At 42.8% G+C, this 24,189-nt stretch overlaps 1 protein-coding gene across 1 annotated transcript in view; it reads left to right on the forward strand.

Moving 5' to 3' along the window:
• The first annotated feature begins 11,493 nt into the window (after window positions 1-11,493).
• HEPHL1 (hephaestin like 1) overlaps window positions 11,494-24,189 on the forward strand; it is a 62,891-nt gene continuing 50,195 nt past the window's right edge. The window contains exons 1-2 of the mRNA XM_024208679.2: window positions 11,494-11,663; window positions 21,999-22,243. Coding sequence (XP_024064447.2) covers window positions 11,494-11,663; window positions 21,999-22,243 — 415 coding nt within the window. The remainder of the gene's footprint in view (window positions 11,664-21,998; window positions 22,244-24,189) is intronic.

Genomic DNA, 24,189 nt, shown 5'->3' on the forward strand with positions numbered 1-24,189 from the left:
TAGCGTTGTAAAGTTAAACTCTTTAATGCTTGTGAGATACAATGATTATCACCATAGAGAAGCCTATAAATAATGTCCCTTGAAGTCATAGAGAAACCTATAAGTAATGTCCCTTGAAGTTCTGTACAAGGATCAGCCTTATTTATTATTTATTTATAGATACATGAGTTACCACAAGTGATTAGGATCACAACTCCCTGATTTTGTTCTTTTTTAAATAGACTTTTGAAGCTGAATGCACTTCACTTACTCAGTCATTTGGCAATTTAATATAATCTCTCCTTTGAACATGCAGTTCCTTCTAGTAAACTATTAAACACCTTCTTTCTTGTTATTGGACTATTGATTCCATTACAATCCTCAAATCCAAGTTGTTCTCTCTCCTATGATCAGTTATTCTAAAAACTTGGGTCTAAATTCAGCCCTGGCATAAGTGGGTGTATCTCTCTTGGACCTCATTGTAGTAGTTACTGGGCTTGGGTAGGTCATGCACTAGAAAAGAAGAGACCTGTAGGACTGGGCGATTGGTTCAGATAAAATTGGAGCTTTCTCCCTCCCTCCCATCTGCCCCTCCACACAGCTGAGCCTTTAGCTTATTTTAGAAAACAAGCTGAACTAAAGCTTTTAGGGGGCAAGATTGTCCAGCAGATAAGGGGTCTCAGTTGGGAGCAGGAGAGTTGAATTCTATTTTCAGCTCTGCTACTGACCTACTGTGTGACGTTGGGCAAGTCCTTTCACCTCTCTGTCCCTCAATGTCACCATCTGTAAAATAGGGTTACGATACCTTCCTTTGTAAAGTGCTTTGAAGCCTTTTATGAAAAAGGTTAAATATTATTATTTGCAGTTCTGATATGCTTATATAACACTTTTGACACTTCCTTCGCACTAACGCTTTGGTCCCAGTAACCTTTACACTGCCAGGTTCAATCAGGAACGAGTCCTGGAAATAGCCATGTACTGCAAGAAAAGCTTTTCTCACAGAATTTCTATCCAGGATTAAAAGTAGAAATGCTGGAATTCTTGTGAGAATGGCTGTTTTCATGAGATTTCCATCTGAATTGTGTAAAGTCAAAAAGATTGGAGTAATTCAAATAAGCTTTGCCTAAGCATCCCAGCCTACAAAGAGAATCTGGCCTCTGAACATATTGAAGTTCATGCACTGCCAGAAATGCCTGTCCCTCAAAAAATAATTAAAATTAAATATAGTGAGTGAAGTTATTTTTAATTAATGTAATAGTTGGTAGTTAGTATGTGTCTGTGCCTGGGAAAACAGAGACAGAAGGATGCTCTTGCAGTTAAGGATTTGGAACATAATCATTCAATTCCTGACTCTGACACAAGCTTTCTGTGTGACCGTGGACAAATCACAATCTATTTCTTCCTCAGTTCCTCTTCTTTAAAAAGCGGGTTATAATTGTTCCTTTCTCCCACTCTTTGTCTTGTCTGTTTAGACTGTAACTTTCTCAAGGAAGGAACTGTCCCTTACCATGTGTATATACTACACCTACTACAATGGAGCGCCGATCTTGAACCCTCTTTTTCAGAAGCACAAAAGGAAAAAAGAGGAAACTATTTAAAAAAATACTCTTTAAAAACAAAATATCTAATATTTTTGAGAGGAAACTGATGGGAACTAAATTTGCAAGTCACTTAGTGGATTGTGGGTGGGTCAACTTTTGTGGCCTGCATCATGCGGGAGGTCAGACTAGATGATCATAATGGTCCCTTCTGACCTTAAAGTCTATGAGTCTATGAGTCTATGGATAAAGCAAATTATTGGAATATATGAGAATGACATTTAGGAAGTCAAGGTCTTCTTTTTGGGAATTCAAAAATCTGGGGCTTTTCTGTAAATAGATGTGGTTCAAGAAAAGCAGCTCCTGTAGTCAGGTAATCATACCAGAGTTTGGAAATTCCTTTAAAGGCTCATTTCCAAACTGGTGCTTGAAACATAGTCATTCATGACTTTAAAATGTTTTTTTTCTCTAACAAAACTTAAAAATACCCAAACCCTGCACAAGTTTTGGATTTGAAACGTGTGGAAAAAGCTGTAGGATGGCTCCTCCATGACTGTTTTCTAAAAGGTCTGAGGACATTCTGATTGACAAAACAATTTAAATCCATTGCTTCACTGCCTGGGGAAGTTCCCAAGAATTTCCCAGATGTCAGGGCAAAACAACTGTTCTTTCATCTTTTTCTGAATCATAATGTGCACCTTAAGGAATGTTAGACATGCCTCAGTTTAATGATGCAACAAGGTAGTGAAGCATTAATGTATACAAGGCTGCCAGGTCTAGTAACTGCTGAAGCCAGACTAAGGTGTTTTCCAATATATGGTGCTAATCACATCCACACATTATTGCTGTTATACAAATAACTATCACAGTAAGGAGCAAGGAAATTGATTTACAATTCAGTTGTTATTCCAGCAAATATACATCTGGGGCCTAATCTTGCTCTTATGATAATCAGTGGCAAAACTAGAATTTACTGATCCTTGATCCTTCCCTGCTCCCTCCCGCGTAGAGCTGGCCCTCCCCCAAGCCCCTCTCCTTCCTCCTGTTTGGAGCTGCCTTCTGGAACCCCTCTTCTTCCCTCCCCTCCTTCCCGTGTGGAGCTGTTCCCCCCTCCCCCACACACACACACAAAGCCCCTCTCTTTCCCTCCTGTAGCTGTATATATAAAGGTTAATAAAAATTGAAATGAAAAAATGTAAAACTCATTAGTTTAAAAAAAGAGGAAAGGAGATAGTAAAGCTGCCGGGGTAAAATTCAGCCTATGCGGATGCCAGTACATGGCCTATGCCCTGCTTTAGTTCCACTTAAGCTGTATTTTGATGGCTTCATTGAAATTTACATAGTGCACAGGTTGCATTTTACCCTCAGAGAAATACTCTATATAAAGTTTTCATACTGAAATATAAACAGACCTTGTTTTCATAGGTTATATAGTAAGGACCCAATATTGCAAACTGTGACTCACATGAGTAACTCAGACTTAGGCACATAGTGCAATTGAGCTCAATGAAACCACTTGCCGGAGTATGGGGTATTCTGAGAGTTAGGATTTCCTTGATCATGAGTCTGCCTCTCTTTCTTGTTCTTATAAATTTGAATGTGAAGTGACAACCCAAAGTTAACTTTCTGACAGCTTTGCCATCTCCATTCCCCCATTTTTTCATTCTTTCTAATGATGAATGTTGGAAACATAGTAATATAATTTGGGATTGTTTGAATAGCTGAGCGATGAGCTTTAAGCAGTGGAAGCGGAAGGTGATTATTAACAACAGCATTTTAAATGGGCTGGAGTAGAATGAAGTGAGATGTTAGGTAGCCAGACAGAAAGTCTTTGAAGTAGAAGAGGTGAGAAAGGAGCAAGACTTTTAGGATTGGAATGCGACTTGTGGGTGCACCTCAACTCTCAGGATCAAGCCTCCTGTTTGCACAGCCTTTATAATGTTATCAGTAATCAGGGCCGGCTCTGGCTTTTTTGCCACCCCAAGCAAAAAAGCCTCCCGCCGCCCCCCGCCCCCTGGCGGGGAGCACGGCAGGGGAGGGTGCTGAGCCCGGCCGCGGCCCCGCTCTCCCCGGCCAGCCGGAGCGCTGGGGGAGGGCAGCGAGCCCGGCCACGGCCCCATTCTTCCCGGGTGAGCGCCGCCCCCCTCCAGGTGCCGCCCCAAGCACATGCTTGGAGGGCTGGTGCCTGGAGCCGGCCCTGTCAGTAATAAATAAAAGAAATGTGGAGAATCTATCAGTTAACTGATTGGGATAATGAACTTCATTTGTATCAGGGGACAGCAGCGCTGATAGCTAAACATTAAACCATATCAGCAGCACTGAATCAAAAGTGGTTGGGGGGAAAATAAGAGGGAGAATTGTCTGATCTTGAAAATAAGAGGATAGTTCATCCTTTGGACTATACTTGTCTTTCTCTTATCAACAGTGGTTTTAATTTTCATTCTCCTGGGACTTAACTATGCCTCCTGGGCTTTCGAGATTATTTTAAAGATACATATATATGCATTATAAATAGGAATATTTAACATAAAGAAACTCATAAAGCTACTTCAGTAAAAGCAGTCTGCATTGTTTCTGGGTCAGATGAGGTCAGTCTCATTCAAGTGCTATGAAACTGGGTTGGTTTGTGGTTTACTTGTTTTTTTCAATTGCTCTATTGGTGATTCCGAGAACCACAGACATTAGAGATGGAAAAGGCCTTTTCGGTAATCTAATCCACCCTCTTGCCAATGCAGGATTGTTACCTACAGCAGACTGAGGTCAAACAGGCTAAACATTATGGGTGAGATTTTCAAAAGAGACTGAAACTTGCTGTGCTCAGGGGGATGGTTTTTCACTCCCCTGAGCGAGAAAGTTGCAGCAATGTAAAGCGCCAGTGTAGACAAGGCCTTAGGAACACAAGCCTAAGTCCCCACTGAAAGTCAGTGGGGCTTGTGCTCCTAAGGCCAGACTTTTAAAGGTATTTAGGTGCTTGAAGATACAGATAGGCACCTAATGGGATTGAAATCAATTGTAGTTAAGTGCCTGGGCACTTTCGAAAATCCCAGTAGATGCCTATTTGCATCTTTAGCTGTGTAAATACCTTTAAAAATCTGGCCCTAAATACTTTTGAAAATCCCACCCTATAGCTCCAGAGACTTCCTCATCGACCTCTTCCAGGCATTCACCAAGTTGGTCATTTATAAGTTCAGCAAGAGCCAGCTGGGCTGATGAGTTGGACACCGGGATTCAGTTCCTGGCTCTGACTAGATTTCCTCATGTCACTTAATGAATAATAATCTCTCTGTGCCTCAGTTCCCTTATCTGTAAAATGGACAAAATACTCCCCTATCTCAAAGTTCTCTTATGAGGATAACTCTATTGATGTTTGTGAGGCACTCAGATATCACAGTGATGGGAGCCATCTATGTATCTAGATCAGGCATTTTCAAAGTGGGGGGTCGGTCACCCTGGATGAGCACAGACAGTGGTGGATTACCGCATCGGCCCATGGGGCCCATGCCTGGGGGCCCCCAAAGCCGGAACTCTGGCTCCATCTTCTCTGGCTCCTCCTCTCCCTCCCCCCGGGGCCCTGCTGCCCTGCTCCTCCTCTTCCCCCTGGCCAGGCCAGATGCAGGAGCTGTAAAGTAAGCATATCCTCCCTCTCTCCTGTGCTGAGCTGCCCCCCCCAAACCTCTCTCCTTCCCCCCGCCCCGAGTCCATCTCCTTCTCCCCTCCCCCGAGCCCCTCTCCTTCCCCCTTCCTTCCTGCATGGAGCTGTCCGCCCCCGCCCCCCCAGCCCCTCTCCTTTCCTCCATGTTACACATGAGTATATTGAAACACACAGAGGTTAAGTGAATTGCCTACACTCAAGCACAAAGTGAATCAAGTATCACTGCCCGTCTCCAACACTTACCAATAGACACTACTGTTTTCATGAAAAACCTCATGACTCAGCTATTACAATGTTTGGCACTTAGACAGAGTTCTCTGGCACAATGCTGTATTATGTGTACAGACTGCTGCAGCTGTCCACACTCACTCACCTGAAACTACAGGCTCCAAAACTACTGTCGCAAGTATCAGCAGGGTTATTCATTCAAAACCAAACAATGTATTGACAAGAGGACAACTTTAAGTGTATTGAACCATTTATTTTTATTCATATTTATTTCTATGTTGCCTATTTTATAGTAGTGTTTGATTCTTTGACATGTAAAGAGACAAGGCTCTTTCCATGAGCAGCTTACAATCTAGTATTTTTCCAATAAATACATAGTTTATAGTCAGTGTTTTAAAACTTCAAGCTGCTTTATAAAAGCTAAATAATTACTCCTCACTCCCTGCTGGGAGGTAAGTAAGTAAAAATCATTTTATGATGTGGAAACTCAGACAATGCAAAGTTATGCAATGAGCAAAGATCATCTAGCGAGGAAGAGAACTCATTTTTCTGGCTCCACAGCCTGTGCTCAGACGCTCTGACTACATCAGCTTCTCAGACCACTTAAAAAGGAAAATTTACATTTCATATCTAAGTTACACGGGAATAATTGAAGTATTTTAAATCATTACATGGTTTTCTTTATTAAACCAGTTGCAATAAGATAGGCCATTCTAACTCATTTAAAACAATAAAGGCAGTAAAATAAAGTGCAGCAACTGTACATGGTTCCTTTTTTATCTTCAATAAATAGTTGGTTTCCCCGATAGCTGTTTTTTAAAAAACACTTTTCCAGACAGCCCAGTACATTGTATATAAGCTATCTAGGCTTTTCTCTGCTCTCCTCTCACCCTCTCTCAGATTCATTCCTTCTCTATTTGAATGGGTCTTTTAGACAGCCAAAATTTCCCTTCTCCTTTAAATATATATACACATTGTTGCTTTGCTCCCTGTATTTGTAAACAGACCTTCCCGTCTAGGGGTCCCACAAACTCCTCTTTTGCCCCCCCCCATGCCCAGTTTTGCCAAAAAGATTGGGAAGTCTGGGGCAGGGCTTAAAAAGGGGACTGTCCTGGCCAAAACAAGATGTGTGGTCACCCAAGACTGTAGTAAGAGCTGCCCAGGGAGTCCGGGTAGCTGTGGGGAGCCCCGGAACCTCCACCTGCCCTGGGCGAGGAGCCAGGGTACCTGAGAGCAGCCCCTGGCCCATGTCCCTGCCCCCAGGGCATGTCGTCTACAACAGTGGAAGGTCCAGGGCTCCCCACAGCAGCCCAAGCTCCCTGGGCAGTTTTTACCCATGGCCTGACTTCCAGCCAGGCTAGGAGGCAGGGCCGTGGGGCGAAGGGGAAGAGCAGCGGGCAGAGCCCCATGGTGTGTGTGTGTTGGGGCAATGTTCTTTGTGCCCAGGACCCCAATAAATCTTAATCCACCTCTGGGGAAGGAATGTATTCTGGGAGGGCATGAGACGTTTTAGAAAAAAAATATTGTGACATTGCATCCCATTTTCATCATAGTAATATTATTATGATATGATTATGGCATAATTATGATGCATTTTGTACAAGATAAGTCATGTGAGGTGTCTGAAAAAGTTATGATTTGCTGAATATAATTATCCTATTTGTATGCATGTGTCATTTTTGTATCTGAAGTTATGAATATTGACTAAGGATCTGTATTTCAAATGGGATTACTCTGGAAAACACTCACAACCAGTCTTTCAGGTACAACAATGAAGAAGCCAGACAGTGCTGATGGCCCATCAACAAAGACAGTGGACACTGGAAGAAATTCACCTTCCTGTGAACGTTCCAGACAGCCTGGTAAGTAATGGCTGCTATGACTCAGCAAGGTATGCAAAGGCCGGTGACCAGGCCACATGACTTTGGACTCCATCTTGGGATGTCAGTGTTTTTCCACAAACTGAGGTTTGGGACAAAGAGTTCCCACCATATGCTAAAGCTATATAAGGCAGAGAGTGACATCATCGTTGGTTCTTCACTCCCCACACAAGAAGACTCCTGGAAACACCTGAGGAACAAAGACTGAACTGGGGGAAGTGCTGGACCCAGGCTAAAGAGATTTCTAGCCTGTGTATGAAAACCTGGGGATTCCAAGCTGCAAAGCAAGTGTAGCTTGTGCTTTAAGAATCTTCAGCCTGCTTGTATCATCTGCCAGGGTGAGAATTTGCTAATTCGTATCCCATCTTTCTAGTGTTTTAGGCTTAGTTTGCGTTTTTGTTTATTTGCTAGGTAATCTACTTTGAGCTGTTTGCTATCACTTATAATCATTTAAAATCTATCTTTTGTAGTTAATAAACTTGATTTTGCTTTATCTAAACCAGTGAGTTGGAGTGAAATGCATGGGAAATTGTAGGTCAAGGGGCAAAGGCTATTGCATATTCCTCTCCACATTTGGGGGAAAGGGGTTGAACTCTGTGAGCTTACACTGTACAAATCCCTGTGCAGCGCAAGACGGTATAATTTTGGGTTTATGCTCCAGAGTGGGTGCGTGCCTGGGGAGCTGAGACTTACCTTGGCTGTAGCATTTCTACTGTTGGCTTCATGCAGAGGCTGGTCAAAGACCCTGCATGTAACTGCAGCTGGTGTGTCCCTACCTGTGTGAATGCTGGTGGAAGTGTAGGACTGGGAGCGGGTCTGCAGTTTTTCACAGCAGCACAATGAGAGAGGGAGCCCAGGCTGGTGGGTCAGAGGGCTCAGTGGCACCCCAGTTCCAGGCAGCACCCCAGGGGGAACCCGTCACAAATACTGTGCACATTTTACACGTGGGGAACGGACAGGACTGGGACAGGGACAGGTTGGAGGGGATGGGGCAGAAGAGGTCACATTTGGGGAGAATAGGCAGAAGTGTCTGTGACCCTTAGAGAACACTTCACTCCCCCTCTCTCCGCCAAGCATGGAATGGAATTCAAGATTCCTGAATCACACCATTCTTCTGCTGTCAGCAACATTCTGTGAAACCCACTGTCAAAATGCATGGTTCAGTGCTCACTAGTGCTGGTCCATATGGAGGATTACAACCTACTATTACTATCAGTTACATCATTAGCTCAAGTGGTAAAGATCTGTGAGGTGCATCTAAAATGTTCCAACCCTGCCGATGAACCATTTTGGTGTCAATATGATGCCACATGAGGGAATTTCTGTTTTTTCAGTTTGCTTTTTTGAAAACCTAGGGAATTATGTACATGCACCACATTAAAAGAACACGATTAAGACTGCAAAGTCTAGCACCCAAAAGTAAGGAAATGTAAGAATTCAAGCTGCTTGTGCAATCTCAGTTTGACCCCTTTGCATGTATTCATTGTGATACAGCCGTTAATTATATGTAGGGTTGGCAACAGTCTCATATTACAAGGGACATCCCTTATTTAAATAGAAAATTGCCTGTCTTGTACTAAATCAGCACAGGACACCTTTTATCCAGTATTTCAACAACAGGGGGCTAGTACTCATGGGTGTATCTTTCTGGTAGAGCCCTAGGGTTGCCAACAGTCCTTTATTAGAAGGGATGTCCCTTATTTCTTCATTTCTGTACAACAAGATTGGGAGTTGCTGAGTGCTGCAAAAAGCAGCAAGAAATACCCCTGGCAAATACATGGGGGAAGAGGCGGGGTGAGGCATTGGGGGAATGGGTGGAGTGGGGGCGGGGCAGCACCCCCTGGCAGATTAGAAACTCGGCGCCTATGATTTCATGGTTAAGGCAGTTGAATGCTGACCTAGAGAATTGGATTCTGTTCCTGTCTCTGCCCCAGAGTTCTAGATGTGATGCTGGGCAAACCAAACTGTTCACAGGTGGTCACTCATTGTGTGTTCCTTATTTTCTGGTTGCCCAACTTGAGACCCTGGAGACTGATTTGTAGAAGTGCTGAGTACTCATGTCTGCAATGAAAGTTGCACTTTGAACATATGAAATACTATATAATATTAACTCCTTTGAAAAATCAGGTCCTGGGAATCTCATATGTGGCACCCAAAATTCCTTTCTGTGCCTCAGTTCCCCATCTGTAAAATGGGGATAAGACAACCATCCTTATCTCACAGGCGTGTTGTAAATATAAATTCATTAATGTTAGTAAACCACTCAGATACCATGGTGTTGAGCACTACAGAAAAACCCAGGAGGAAATTAATAATTCTGTTTTCAGGGAAGTGTTTGAATAGTGCGCAGTAAATAAGGCATGGGACCACACGCTGAATAATGGGGAAAAACAAAATATTAAACAGCTGTGCATTAAGTGAGCATCATCCATCCTGCATACTGAGTGAGGCATAGTTCTATGGAAAATAGGGGATCATGTAATTAAAGATTGTATCAAAATGAATATGCAAAAGGGGCTAAATTAAAATAGAACAGCCAACCTTAATTCTGACATTTCCTAACTTGAGTGCTTGTCATTGCAATCTTAATAATGTCCTTTTAACATTGTTTGTTTGTTGTTGTATTCCAAATACATTTTGCATATATAATTGTGTGTGTGTGTATTCTCCTATTATAGACAATTAGGCCTGGATGTTCAAAAGTGACTAATAATATTGGATTAGGGTTGCCAGATGTCCGGTTTTCTACCAGAGCATCTGGTTGAAAAGGGACCCTGGCGGCTCCGCTCAGCATTGCTGACCAGGCCGCTAAAAGTCTGGTTAGCAGCACTGCTGGCGCAGCGGGGATGGCAGGCTCCCAGTCCGGCTCTGCGCGGCTCCTGGAAGCATCCCTCCAGCTCCTAGATGGAGGGAGGGCCACAGCGGCTCCGCGTGCTGCCCCCATCCCGAGCGCTGGCTCCATTGGCCAATAGGAGCTGCAGAGCCTGAGCTCAGGGTGGTGGCAGCGTGCGGAGTCCCTGTGGCCTAGGAGCTGGAGGGACCTGCCAGTTGCTTCTGGGAGCTGCCTGAGGTAAGTGCCGCCCAGCGCCTGCACCCCAACTTCCTCCTGGGCCCCAACACCCTGCCTCAGTCCTGAGCCCCTTCCCACACCCAAACTCCTTCCCGGAGCCCGCACCTCCTCTTGCACCCCAACCCTGTGCCTGAGTCCAGAGCCACCTCCCGCACCCTGAACCCCTCATTTCTGGCCTCAACCCAGAGCCTGAACCCCCTCCCACACTCCAACTCCCTACCCCAGCCCGGAGCCCACGCCCCCAGCCAGAGCCCTCAGCCCCTCCCACACCCCAACCCCCTGCCCCAGCCGATGAAAACGAGCGAGTGAGTAAGGGTGGGGGAGAGAGAGCGATGGAGGGAGGGGGACAGAGTGAGTGGGGGCAGGGCCTCGGGGAAGGGGGCGGGGCAGGGCAAGGGTGTTTGGTTTTCTGCGATTAGAAAGCTGACAACCTTATGCTGGATGCCTCCATTTTTAGGGGTCCAACTTGAAAAAATGTAAAGGGGCCTGATGTTTAGAAAGTGCTGAGCATCCACCCTATGAAAATTAGGATTGTTCTCAACTGTGCAGTGGCTAGTAGGGTGATCAGATGTCCCAATTTTACAGGGACAGTCCTGATATTTGGGGCTTTGTCTTATATAGGCATCTATTACCCCCTCACCCTCTGTCCTGTTTTTTCACACTTGCTACCTGGTGACCCTAATTTCTAGTGACTTAAAGTTACTAAGCAAAGTCTAAGAGTCTAGATTTAAAGGTCTAAAGAAATGATGAAAAGCAAATATTTAAAAAAAAAAAATGTGGATGTGATGAGGACCAAAAAAACCTGGCCTAACATTACAAACCACACTTTCTGGTAAAAGTGGAAGAAGGACTAACAAGCATCCAAACTTCCCAAAACACTGATTTGTTGTAGCCTGAAAGGCAAACAAAAATAAGCCAGTTACACATTCATTGAAGGGCTGGCAAAAGTCCTGTCACCATAGCAACCCCCTCAATGGGCCTGTTTTGCTTGCACAAGCTTTCTTGTCTACCCCACCCCCAAACTGCTGAATAGGAGGAGCTTTGCTTTGTCCATTCCTTATTTATAACTTGTTGAGAGCTAAAGGGAGGGAGGGGTGAGCCATCTCTGCTGCACGCTTGCTGCCTGAGTTGCAATTACACCTACAAATGCCTTCTGTGTTGTATGGTGGCTGCATGCTGGCTCTTAAATTCCTTTGGCTGTTTGTGTTAGTAGAAGCAACTACCAGAACCTATTATGTTGGGATTGTGGAGGAGAACTGGGACTATGCTCCAACTGGGAAGGATCTGATTACAGGACAAAGCCTCACAGAAGATGAGTAAGTCCCTCAGGTTTCTGGTAAATCAGATCTCATGATGTCTCGAAAGAAAAATTCTTAGGTCACCGATGTTGTCTTAAAATGTCTTAAGTTTGTGCCCTCACTGGACTTTAGTTAAAAAAACAACAAACTTTTGCTAGTGTGGCTGCAATATACATTTAAGGCTGGATATGACTTCTGTTCAAGTCAGTGGAGAGACTCCCACTGAATTGAATGGGAGTTGGATCAGGCCTCTGCTGTTGTCTAAAATGATTTCTCTCCCTTATTACTGATAAAATAGGGGTGGGGTGCAGGGACTGGATACGTGCAGTGATGTTTATTGCAGGGTGAATTTCAGGTGTTGACAGTTCTCAAAAAGGATTTAAAGGTTTTTTTTATTGCAGCTTTGCTTTACAAGGATTCATGTGGGAAATCAGGTATTTCTGTGAGCGCTGGCCCAAGGTGACGTCACAGTTCTGCCACCACTAAGCACAGCTTTTCCACAATGAAAACTGAAGAGAATCTTTTGTAAACTGATGAAATTTGACAAATTGGAAAAACTGGTTTGAAATCAATAAGGACAAATGCAAAGTACTGCACTTAGGAAGGAAAAAACAGATGCACAACTACAAAATGGGGAATAACTGGTTAGGTGGCAGGGCCGCCCAGAGGATTCAGAGGACCTGGGGCAAAGCAATTTCAGGGGCCCCTTCCATAAAAAAAAATTGCAATACTATAGTAACATGTATTTCGAAATGTAAAAAATATTCAGTGAAATACATTCAAATTCAAATTTTTAATAATTTGAAAATACATGAAATACATTATTTAAAAACATTAAATGCTTTAATGGTATGTATACATTTGCAATTACATAATGGGCTGTCGCTGGGTGATGGTGATGGTTGGTGCCAATGGGCTGTCGCTGCCTGGGGGTGGCGCTACTGTTGCCCAGGGCTGGGTGGGGAGCTGGGCTCTGGGTCGGGGGGTGCCCGGCTCAGAGGGGCTGGGCTCGGAGCTGGGGGTCAGGGCTGGGGGGTGGGATGGGGTCGGGGGAGTGTCCGGTTCAGAGGGGCTGGGCTCGGAGCTGGGGGTCAGGGCTGGGGGGGGGATGGGGTCGGGGGGGTGCCCGGCTCAGAGGGGCTTACCATGCCACTTACCCCCACTGCCCCCTCTCCCAGAGCCTCAGCGAGCCACGTCCAGGAGCTCCTGCCGCTTGGCCCGCTGGAGCTCGCAGCCCTGCCCCCTTACCACGCAGCTCCGAGCGGGAGGACCTCAGGCCCCGCCCGAGCCACTGCAGCGCTGTCCAGGGCCGCTCCTGGACGCGGCGTGTTGAGGTGCCGGGGGATGGGGGAAGGCGAAGGCGGAGGCGGGGGGAAGCCTCCGACATTCTCGTGGGGGCCCCTGCGGGGCCCGGGACCTAGGGCAAATTGACCCACTTGCCCCCCTCTCTGGGCGGCCCTGTTAGGTGGTAGTACTGCTGCTGAAAAGGATCTGGGGGTTATAGTGGATCAGTAACTGAATACGAGTCAAGAATGTGATGCGGTTGCACAGAAGGCTAATATTCTGGAGTGTATTAACAGAGATATGATAAAAAAGACACAGGAGGTATTTGTCTTGCTCTGCTTGGTACTGGTGAGGCCTGAGCTGGAATACTGTGTCCAGTTCTGGGCATCACACTTTAGGAAAGATGTGGACAAATTGGAGAGATTCCAAAGGAGAGCAACAAAAAGTTTAGGAAACCTGACCTATGAGGAAAGGTTAAAAAACTGGGCATGTTAACTCTTGAGAAAAGAAAAGTGAGGAGAGACCTGATAAGAGTCTTCAAATATGTTATGGGCTGTTATAAAGGGGACTGTGATGAATTGTTCTCCATGGCCACTGAAAGTAGGACAAGAAGCAATGGGCATAATCTGCAGCAAGGGAGATTTAGGTTAGATATTAGGAAAATCTTTCTAACTATATGGGTAGATAAATTCTGGAATAGGCTTCCAAGGAGGTTGTGAAATCCCCATTATTGGAGGTTTTTAAGAAGAGGCTGGACAAACATCTGTCAGGGATGGTCTAGGTTTATTTGGTGCTGGCTGAGCGCAGGAGGCTGGACTTGACGACTTCTCAAGGTCCCTTCCAACTCTACATTTTTATGATTCTATGTGGAACCACGGAAGTTAGAGATGGGAAAGACTTATTCAAGGTTCAAAAGCACATGTACAAGTGGGATGAGAAGAAGATGGTCCATACAAACATACTGTATACTGCGCATATAGGCCTTGGTTCAGGGAACCACGGAAGTCAGTGCTTAAATTTAAGCACACGAGTATTCCCACTGAAGTCATGTGCTTAAATTTAGGCATGTGCCTAAGTACCTTGCTGAGCTGTGACCATAGTATTGTGATGTGTATATTCTTCTTACACACACAGCTAAGCTTGATTCTCCATCCATTACACTCCATGGAAGACCTCTAGAGGAGCAGGAATCCCTTAGGCCCTGGGAATTGGCGTACTGGTTATACTTCTGAACATTGTGTGTTTATTGAAGTCCACATGGGGACATATTAAAGTTTTATTAAGAAAATTAAGGGACCTTCCCCCTACTCTAGAGAGCAAGTGTGGGACTATGCACAGGGATGTGGGTAGGGCTTGGGAGAAAATAGGATTCTGCCCAGGTTTAGGAGTCCACACTAGTAGACCTTGATGCCAGTTCAGAACTTTGTATTGTTGTAGAAGTTAGAGATGGAAAAGACCTATAGAAAAGCTATCTAGGCAATGCCAAGCCAATACAAGATTGTCCCCTACATCCCTAGTGATATGTTCATGATAGTTTGAAAAGTCTCAAGCAATACAAGAAAAGTATTTTTTTTAAATAACTTTAGGTGGAAGCCGTATGCAATTTTACAGATAATTACCATAAAAGTACCAGAAATGCAGTATTAGCAAGTGAAAAAAAATGAACTTATCACTTTTTGTTTTAGCGTGGATGTGATGGTTACGGAGAAGGAGTGAAGAAATGGCATAACATTCTATAACCACTGTTTCTGGTAAAAGAGGAATGACTAACAAATGGAACTGTTCAAACTTGTGAAGAAAATGTGCAAATTCATTCACACTCCCAGAAATCTCTCCATTTTGCAGAATTTTGTAAAACAGTAGTTTGACTGCAAAACTATAAAACTACACATTTTCAAACAGCAACTTCACTGAAAAATGGACTTTTTTTTCACTCAGAAAATTACTGACATTTTAGTGAGAAAAAATAATAGTGCCAGGGTGATAGAACTGAAAATGGTCCCATCTTCCTGTGAGCATTTTGGGAAACAGGACCAGTTTTGATTTAGCAACAAAATGTTCAGTACTTGAGTACTTAGAACTGTATTGCAACCATTTCACCCCACTCTGCTAATGGGCATCCAAACTTAAGAAACACAATGAGGTTGTTTTCTACTAGTTTCACAAGAGCTTTGCAGATGCAACCCATTGTTGATTGTCTGTTACGTTTCCCCCTGCTGTGACTGATTCATAAATAATATGAGTCTGCGACAGTAGTGAGACAAGAAAGGGCTTTGTGTTTTTGCTCAAGCGGGGAGGTTGTGCAATTAGTTCAGGAGGTCCCAGGTTTTATTGCCTAGAGTTATCAAGAGAGTCATTACACATACCTAGACTGCATGGTGGTGGTTTGTTCTCCACACGTGAATATATTTCAGAGTTTGTTATTTGGAAGGGAGTAGGGTGGCCAAATCTTTCACTGGGAAGGCTACTGCAGTTGTGTTACATATTGGAATTTCTCACTGCCCTGCTCAAGATAGCGGAGGATTGCTTCCCTGCTCTCGTTCCTAAGATGGAAGAGCTCCAATGAAAGGAATTTAACTTCAGATGAGGTGCAGATATTTATAGATCTCACACACACCAGGAAGAGTTTGTATCTGTCCTGCAGAATGTAATGTTAATGGTATTTTTGCTGTCTGCCCGTGGGACTATTTGAATACTAAGCTGTACAGTTTGCTGTTTGGAGCAGGATGCCCATTCATGCACAGCACTCTCTGAATTTGGTTGCATGTACTTTAAAGTCAGTGACATTAATTCACATACCTATTTCCAAGACAGAGAAACTATCTGTTAAGGATTTTAAGTTAACTCTTTGCTTATTTTTATAGTCTAATTTTTACAGGACATTACTTCCTAAGAGTAATTGTTAAATCTTTTAAATAAGAAATTGATTGCTAAAGCTATTAAGCCATGCAGGATAATCCAGTCCCATAAAACCTTTGGATTCATGCCATTCCAGATGACCTGGACAACAGGGCAGTACTCTTTGAAAAGGCAGCGTTCTGCAGATAATAATGCTTAGTACTTACTATACACAGTCATTTTCATTTTCAAACCTTGACTGATTAATCCTCACAACATCCCTCTGATGTAGACAGGTAAGTATTATTACCCCAGTTTTACTGATGCGGAATCTAAGACATAGAGGAGGCAACCTAAACTGGTTCTCTTTGAAGGAGCTAGTGCACACAAGTTAGGGAATGTTCCTTTTGAAGCTAGCTGGTCTTCAAAGCTGGCCTGAATTCTCATCCAGCGCAGCCCTAAGAACATAAGAATTGTCATATTGGACCAGACCAAAGGTCCATCTAGCACAGTATCCTGTCTTCCAACACAGGCCAATGTCAGGTGCTTCAAAGAACAGGGCAATTATCAAGTGATCCATCCCCTGTGATCCAGTCCCAGCATCTGGCAGTCAGCGGCTTAGAGGATGGGGTTCCATCCCTGACCATCTTGGCTAATAGCTACTGATGGACCTATCCTCCATAAACGTATCTAAATATTTTTAACACAGTTATAGTTTTGGCCTTCACAACACTCCTGGCAACAAGTTGCACAGGTTGACTGTACGTTGTGTGAAGAAGTACTTCCCTTTGTTTGTTTTAGACCTGCTGCCTATTAATTTCATTGGTGACCCCTGGTTCTTATGTTATGGGAAGGGGTAAATAAAACTTCCTTACTCACTTTCTCCATGCCATTTGTGATTTTGTAGACCTCTAGCCTATCACCCCTTAGTCATCTCTTTTCCCAGTTGAACAGTCCCAGTCTTTTTAATCTCTTCTTATATGGAAGCTGTTCCATACCCTTGATCATTTTTGTTGCCCTTCTCTGTATCTTTTCCATTTCTAATATATCTTTTTTGAGATGGGGCAACCAGAAATATATACACTATTGAAGGTGTGGGTGTGCTATGGATTTATATAGTTACATTTTGATGTTTACTGTCTTATTATCTCTACCTTTGGTTCCTAACATTCTGTTAGTTTTTTTGACTGCCGCTGCACATTGAGAGGATGTTTTCAGAGAACTATCCACGATGACTCCATCTCTTTCTTGAGTGGTAACAACTAATTTAGATCCTATCATTTTGTATGTATAGTTGAGATTATATTTTGCCATGTGTATTACTTTGCACTTATCAATAGTGAATTTCATCTGCCATTTTGTTGCCCAGTCACCCAGTTTAGTGAGGTCCATTTGTAACTCTTCGCTGTCTGCTTTGGACTTAACTATCTTGAGTAATTTTGTATCATCTGAAAACTATGCCCTTGCTGTTTACCCCTTTTCCCAGATGATTTATGAATATGTTGAACAGCACTGGTCCCAGTACAGATCCCTGGGGGACACCACTATTTACATCTCTCCATTCTGAAACTGACTATTTACACCCACCCTTTGTTTCTATCTTTTAACCAGTTACTGATCCATGAAAGCACATTTCCTCTTATCCCATGATTGCTTACTTTGCTTAAGAGCCTTTCGTGAGGGACCTTGTCAAAGGCTGTCTGAAGGTCCAAGTACACTATATCTGCTGGATTACCCTTGTTCACATGTTTGTTGACCCCCTCAGAGAATTCTAAGAGATTGGTGAGGCCTTTACACAAGCCATGTGACTCTTCCCCCACAAATCGTGTTCACCTGTGTGTTTGATCATTCTGTTCTTTCCTACAGTTTCACCCAGTTTCCCTGGTACTGAAGTTAGGCTTACTGACCTGTAATTGTCAGGATCACCTCTGGAGCCTTTTAAAAAAATTGGCATCACATTAGATGTCCTCCAGCTGTTACAGAAGCTAATTTAAGTTACATACAACAGTTAGTAGCTTTGCAGTTTCATATCTGAGTTCCTTCAGAACTCTTGAGTGAATACCATTTAGACCTGATGAGTTATTATTTTTTAATTTATCAGTTCATCCAAAACTTCCTATTGACACCTCAATCTGAGACAGTTCCTCAGATTTGTCACCTAAAAAGAACGGCTCAGGTGTGGGAATCTCCCTCACATCCTCTGCAGTGAAGACTGAGGCAAAGAATGAATGTAGATTTTCTGCAATGGCCTAGTCTTTCTTGAGTGCTCCTTTAGTGCCTCGATTGTTCAGTGGCCCCAAAGCTGATTCAGTGCAGTTGTTTCACTATGAGTTAACAGATGGTTCCTATACTGTGATTGTGAAACTTGCCAATCTTAAATCAAGTATTATGACTCTTAAGATCAAAGGCAACATAAATATAATTTAAAGTGACAATCCTTGGCAAAATACTCTTTGTGACTGATGGGGGAAATAGGTGTTGACATTACATGTAACTCATAAACATTTACTGTATGGCCTGATTATCAGCATGACTAGTCTTAGTGTCCTCGGGGTGAAATATTTATTGCTGTAGCGTTTTACTCTACAATTCCTTTTGGAATTAATATATCAGTTATAGCACTTATTTTGGGGAATGGCAAGCTGAAATTAAATCAGTAAGACTCTAAAGGGCTGCAGTTTGTTCCCTTTTGATAACTCCTTGAAGTTACATTCTCCTCCTCCATCCATGTGTGTAAACAGATGTTGCCTGCTGGGGCTTAAGAATTCCTAGAAATGATAAATTGGGAAAATGAAATCAGGGATGGCCTAAGGATTTGCATGGAGCCCTTGCTGCCAGAGTCTGAACGAGGCCTTTAGGGCCTGATTTAGCAAAGTACTTAAGCATGTGCATAACTTTAAATAAGTGAATGGTCCAATTGAAGTCAATGGGACTACCAGTGGCAGTCAGTTTCCAAGCAAACAGCTGAGCAGGCAAACAAGAGAGGCTAACAGGGAAGTTCCTGTGGATGTTTGCAGGAGGGAATGTAGGATATTTTTTCTACAGGGAGTATGGGAATTTTTGTCTACAGGGACAACTCTACATACCCAACAAGGGATTGCCAATGATGGAACGTTATCATGATCTGCAAGGGATATGCCATGTTGTGGTCCTGCCTGAAGAAAGAGATGTCCTTTGCAAAAAGTGCAAGGTGATGGCTGTATTGGAGGAAAAGAGTCAAGATCTGGAAAGGCAGCTATTGAGCCTGTTTAGCCTTAGAGAAGCAAAAGAGCTCTTGGACAGCCAGATTGAGGCAGCACCGCTGCAGATCTATCTGTAGAATGAATAGATTTCCAGGGAACAGAAGAGAGTGGAAAACAGAGAGGAGAATTAGCTGTTTGTAACCAAGCAAAGACAGAGAAGCAGGATTTTACACAGCCAGAAGCAGATGGGCAATCTGTGCCCACCAGAAGAAAGAGGACTAGGTGAAATTCAATGCACGTAGAGGTATCTAATCACTTTCAGGCACTTCATGCAGTAGCCACAAAGAATATATTGGAAGATTCAGCTGAAGGGAAAGAACAGGGATCTCCACAGGACACATCTGAGGATGGATGCTCAGCCCAGCTGTTGAGAATGTCAAGCATACCCAAATGAAGACCACAGACTTTCCAAAGAAGACAGACAAACCTCAATGAGGACTTGATATTAAGGAGAGTGGACAAGACATTCTGCAGGGGACAGAAGGACAGCAAGATAGTCTGCTGTCTTCCTGCAGCAAAGACAATACACATCATTGAAAAACTGGATGGGATTCTGAAGACTGTGGGCAAGAATCCAATGGTTATCATAGAATCATAGAAGATTACGGTTGGAAGAGACCTCAGGAGGTCATCTAGTCCAACCCCCAGCTCAAAGCAGTACCAACCCCAACTAAATCATCCCAGGCAGGGCTTTGTCAAGCCAGGCCTTAAAAACCTCTAGGGATGGAGATTCCACCACCTCCCTATGATGATATACATTGGCATGAATGACATTGCTTCATGAAGCATCGAAAGCATCCAGGATCTTAGAAAGAAGAGGAAAGGTCTAATGATCTTCTCAGGGATCCTTCCTTTCCTGTGAATGAGAGAATATAGACAGCAAGAAGATGCTGGACATAAACTGTTGGCTAAGTACGTGGTATAAAATAGAGCAGTCTGGTTTTATGGAACATTGGTCCACCTAAGGGGAGAGGAGGATATGTGACTTGAGCTATCTCCATCTGAATAGAAGGGGAACCAATCTTCTGGGTAGCAGACCAGCTAGAGTAGGTAGGAGAATTTTAAACTAGCATCTATAGGACAGGGTGCTAAGGAGGAAAACACAGTAAGCTCAAGCATAAAACTCATACTCAGGATACCATGAATGTAAAAAATCAAGGCATCAAAGGATGTAAAGAGAAGAAATTCTTCAGTTGTCTACACACCAATGTTAGCACCCTGGATAATAAAAAAGAGGAATTAAAAATACTAATTTATTAAAAGAAATGTGATAAGACTGGTCTTACTGAAACCTGGTGGGATCATTCATGTGACTGGTATGTCAAAATCACTAGATACATTCTATTCAGAAAGGATAGAGTGGGTAGAAGAGAATAGGGGTGGTGGTACTTTACATTAAAGATACCATTACTGGCTTTAGAGTTACTGATAGTTCAGAAGGACAGGATCTGAAATGTTTATGCATCACAAACTAACTGATAAATCACAGGATCGGCACTACCAGGGATCTGCTATAAACCTCAAATCAGATGAGGGAACAGATGGGCAGTTCTTTAAAGATCTATGTACAACGTGTAGAAAGAAAAATTATGTTGTTGTGGGAGATTTCAGTCTGTGGAACATATGCTGGAGGTCTGATGCTACCCCTAGTTTCAATGAATGGTATAGGTTCGATCTAGACAAAGATGATAAAATTATCAATCATGACGTAGAAAAGGCAGAAGTATTCAACATATCCGTCTGTTCTATATTTAAAAAGAAGGATGATCTATTCATATTATACAGCGATAATAGCTATTCCATCAGTAGCTATGAAGGATGTTAAACTGCAACTGTTAAACATGTTTAAATTTGCAGGATCAAATAACTTTCACAGAAGAGTAGTAAAAGATTGGCCAAGGAGCACTCTAAAATTAATGATGGTTTTTAACAAATCATGGAACACTGGGAAAGTTCCTGAGGACTAGAAAAAGCTAATGTTGTTCCAGTATTTTAAAAGGAGTAAATCAGATGAGCTGGGAAACTAATAGGCCAGTTAGCTTAGCATAGATTCTGGGCAAAATGATGGAAAGGCTTATATGGGATACAATCAGTAAAAATTTAAAAGATAGCATAATTAATGCTAGTTAATATGGTTTTATGGAAAATAGTTCTTGTTAAACAGACAGCATTTTTGGCTGCTAAAGGCAACTGGGTTGACACAATATTCTTAGATTTCTGTAACCCACTTGACTAGAATTGGTCAAAAATTGTGTTCTTTTTTTTCCTTGCAAAATTTGGATTGTTTGGCAGAAATTAAAATACTGAAAAATTTCAGCCAAAACCCCAAATATTTCAATTTATAAATACTGCTGCAGTGCTTCATGGGAGTTGTAATTCAGGCCTCTCATCCTCCTATTCTCATCCATAGATCATATGGAAATTATGGGCTTGAAGGAGAAATTATTGCTGAGGTTGTTTAACTTGTGTTATGCAGGAGATCAGACCAGATGATCATAATGGCCTCTTCAGGCCTTGAAATCTACGAAATCTATTAAACTGGTGCCTGAATTAATTCATTCTCTTTTCCCATTGCTAGAGTGGGGACTGTGCTTTGCTTGCTTGCTTTTTTGGGCCTCCTGAGCAGTTGAGGATTAAGCTATGGACTTTCTTCCTTCTGGTCTTTTTGCCAAAGCGGGAATGGAGTGATGAGCTGCTGGCATTACACAGAAACCCCTAAATGGCAGGACCTCAAGCACTTGTTTGTCTTGCTTGTGCTTAAGGCCAGCCCTGATGGCATGACAACTACTGTTGCATAGGAAGGAACTTTCATCATTGTAGTACAATAGTGTAGGACCTGACTCCTCAGCCTTTATTCGGGTTGAGTAGCTCTGTGATTTGTCCCGCTGAGTTCAGTGGAACCACTTGCATGAATAGTAAGCACCAACTTTTGCATAACTTTAAAAAAGAGTATTTTTGTCTTTAAACTATTTTCCCCTCCATTCTATAGACATGCGAGTGAGTTTGTGAAGAGAGGAGCCAACAGAATAGGACGTATTTACAAGAAAGCTGTTTATAAACAGTTCACAGATGGTACCTACACGCAGGAGATCCCCAAGCCATCCTGGCTAGGGTTCCTTGGTCCAGTCATGAAGGCTCAAGAAGAGGATATCTTCGTTGTTCACTTAAAGAACTTTGCTTTCCGTCCATATTCTCTGCATCCACATGGTCTCTTCTACGACAAAGATTCTGAAGGTAAAAACCAGTTCTTAGCTTCACTCCACACCTGCCCCTTCTGCCCTCTCCTCCCTTGCCCTGTCCTCCTCACTCTGCTGCTCCTCTCTTTTCTTTCTGTTCCTAAGTAACCCCTGCCCCCACCCCACCCCAAAAAACCCAGTGGCGCTAACCTGATGTTTGCCACCATCACATTATTCACTCTATTTATGTGTTATACCCCTTTCCCCACCCAGTTGTCTGCCTTGTCTATTTCAGCAATATTGTCTCATTGTTTCCTTGTATTCCCCTGTCTTTGCTTATTTCTTTGCTTATTTCTTTGGGGGCAGGGACTATCTTTTTGTTCTGTGTTTGTACAGCACCTAGCACAATGGTTCATGACTGGGACTCCTAGATGCTGCACTCATGCAAATAATAAATAAATAACCATTTTTGTTCTTTCTCAGTTCTCTTTTTCTACCCCCCTTCCCTTTGTGCAGTGAATATACTGGATTAGGGCCTGGTCCAAAGCTGATTGAAGTGAATGGTGAACTTTCCATTGACCTTCATGAACTTTGTATCAGTTCCTAATAAACTGACCAGTATCATTAACCAGTCACTTAAAAAAGGAAAATTCTCATTTATTATGTTTTTCATTTTTAGAAAAATAGCTTGTTCCTGCCTTGCTTACTTTTCTTAGTAAAAATGTGAGACATTCTAAATCCTCCTCTCTAGTCCATACGAGAGATCTTGGCTCCAGTGATGTGTTCTCTCAGGGGCAAATGACTAAGCGTCAATAGCTCTTTGTGGGGCTATAACATGTGATGTCATTTGCACAAGGAGGGATATTGGTTTGAATGCAAAATTACATGTTGTGTGCATTTTCTCCTCACCTCCGTCATCAACATTTTCAACAATTTTAAGGCCAGCAGGGATAATTACAATCACCTAGTCTGACCTCTTGCATAACACACGCCATAGAATATCACCCAGTAATTTCTGCACCAAGCTCAATCGTTTGTGGCTGAACTATGAGGTGAATTGAAAAATACTATTTCTTTTATCTTTTTTACAGTGCAAATATTTGTAATAAAAATAATATAAAGTGAGCACTGTACACTTTGTATTCTGTGTTGTAATTGAAATCAATATATTTGAAAATGTAGAAAAATATCCAAAAATATTTATAATAAATTTATATTGGTATTCTGTTACTGTGTGATTAAAATTGCAGCTAATCAGAACCATTTTTTTAATCTCACGATTAATTGCGATTATTTTTTTTAATCGTTTGACAGCCCTAGTTGCCACTTATTTATAACTGAAAGAAAATCATTCAGATTCAGCATCACAGAAGTGTGTGAGACCTGACCTGGCTTCTTTGGACAGTTCCAGTGAGAAACTGCAAGATGCTGAGTTTAGCTGGAGGCTGTTTCTGTATCACAGTGGAACAACGTGTACAAAACTTTCATCATGAAACCCCAAAGTTGTGCCAGGGTCACCAAAAAATTTTCTGAGTTTTGTGAACTTTTTAGCAAATGTGGGTACAAATGGGCCTGAATCAAAACTCCCCACCCAACACCCCAAATCTTGGAAGTATTTGAATTCAAAACCCAACTCTGTAGCTAAATTTTGAAAGTGGCCCCTATCTGTTGTGACGGAATATACCCCTGTGCTCACACCCTACATACTATTGTAATAATGTTTGGGCGAGGTATGCCATGTGAGGTATCATTTAAAAAATCATAATTTGCTGATGAGTAATACGATGGCCGCATTGTATATGTGAAGTTATAAACATAACTTGAGATGTCTAAAAGTATGTTTCCCAGATAAGTCTGGGAAGTGACCAAACCAGTTTCTCAGAGACAAAGGGCAGGCTGACAGCTCAGCCAGGTGTAAACAAGGCTGATGGACCATTTCTTCTAAAGGGCACCCTAGGTTACACAGCTACTTACTAGTCTGGATGGTGCCTCCGTAAATCACAT

Source organism: Terrapene carolina, unplaced genomic scaffold (assembly GCF_002925995.2).
Source record: "Terrapene carolina triunguis isolate 2854851 unplaced genomic scaffold, T_m_triunguis-2.0 Scaffold97, whole genome shotgun sequence".
In the NCBI taxonomy this organism is placed as follows: Eukaryota; Metazoa; Chordata; order Testudines; family Emydidae; genus Terrapene; species Terrapene triunguis.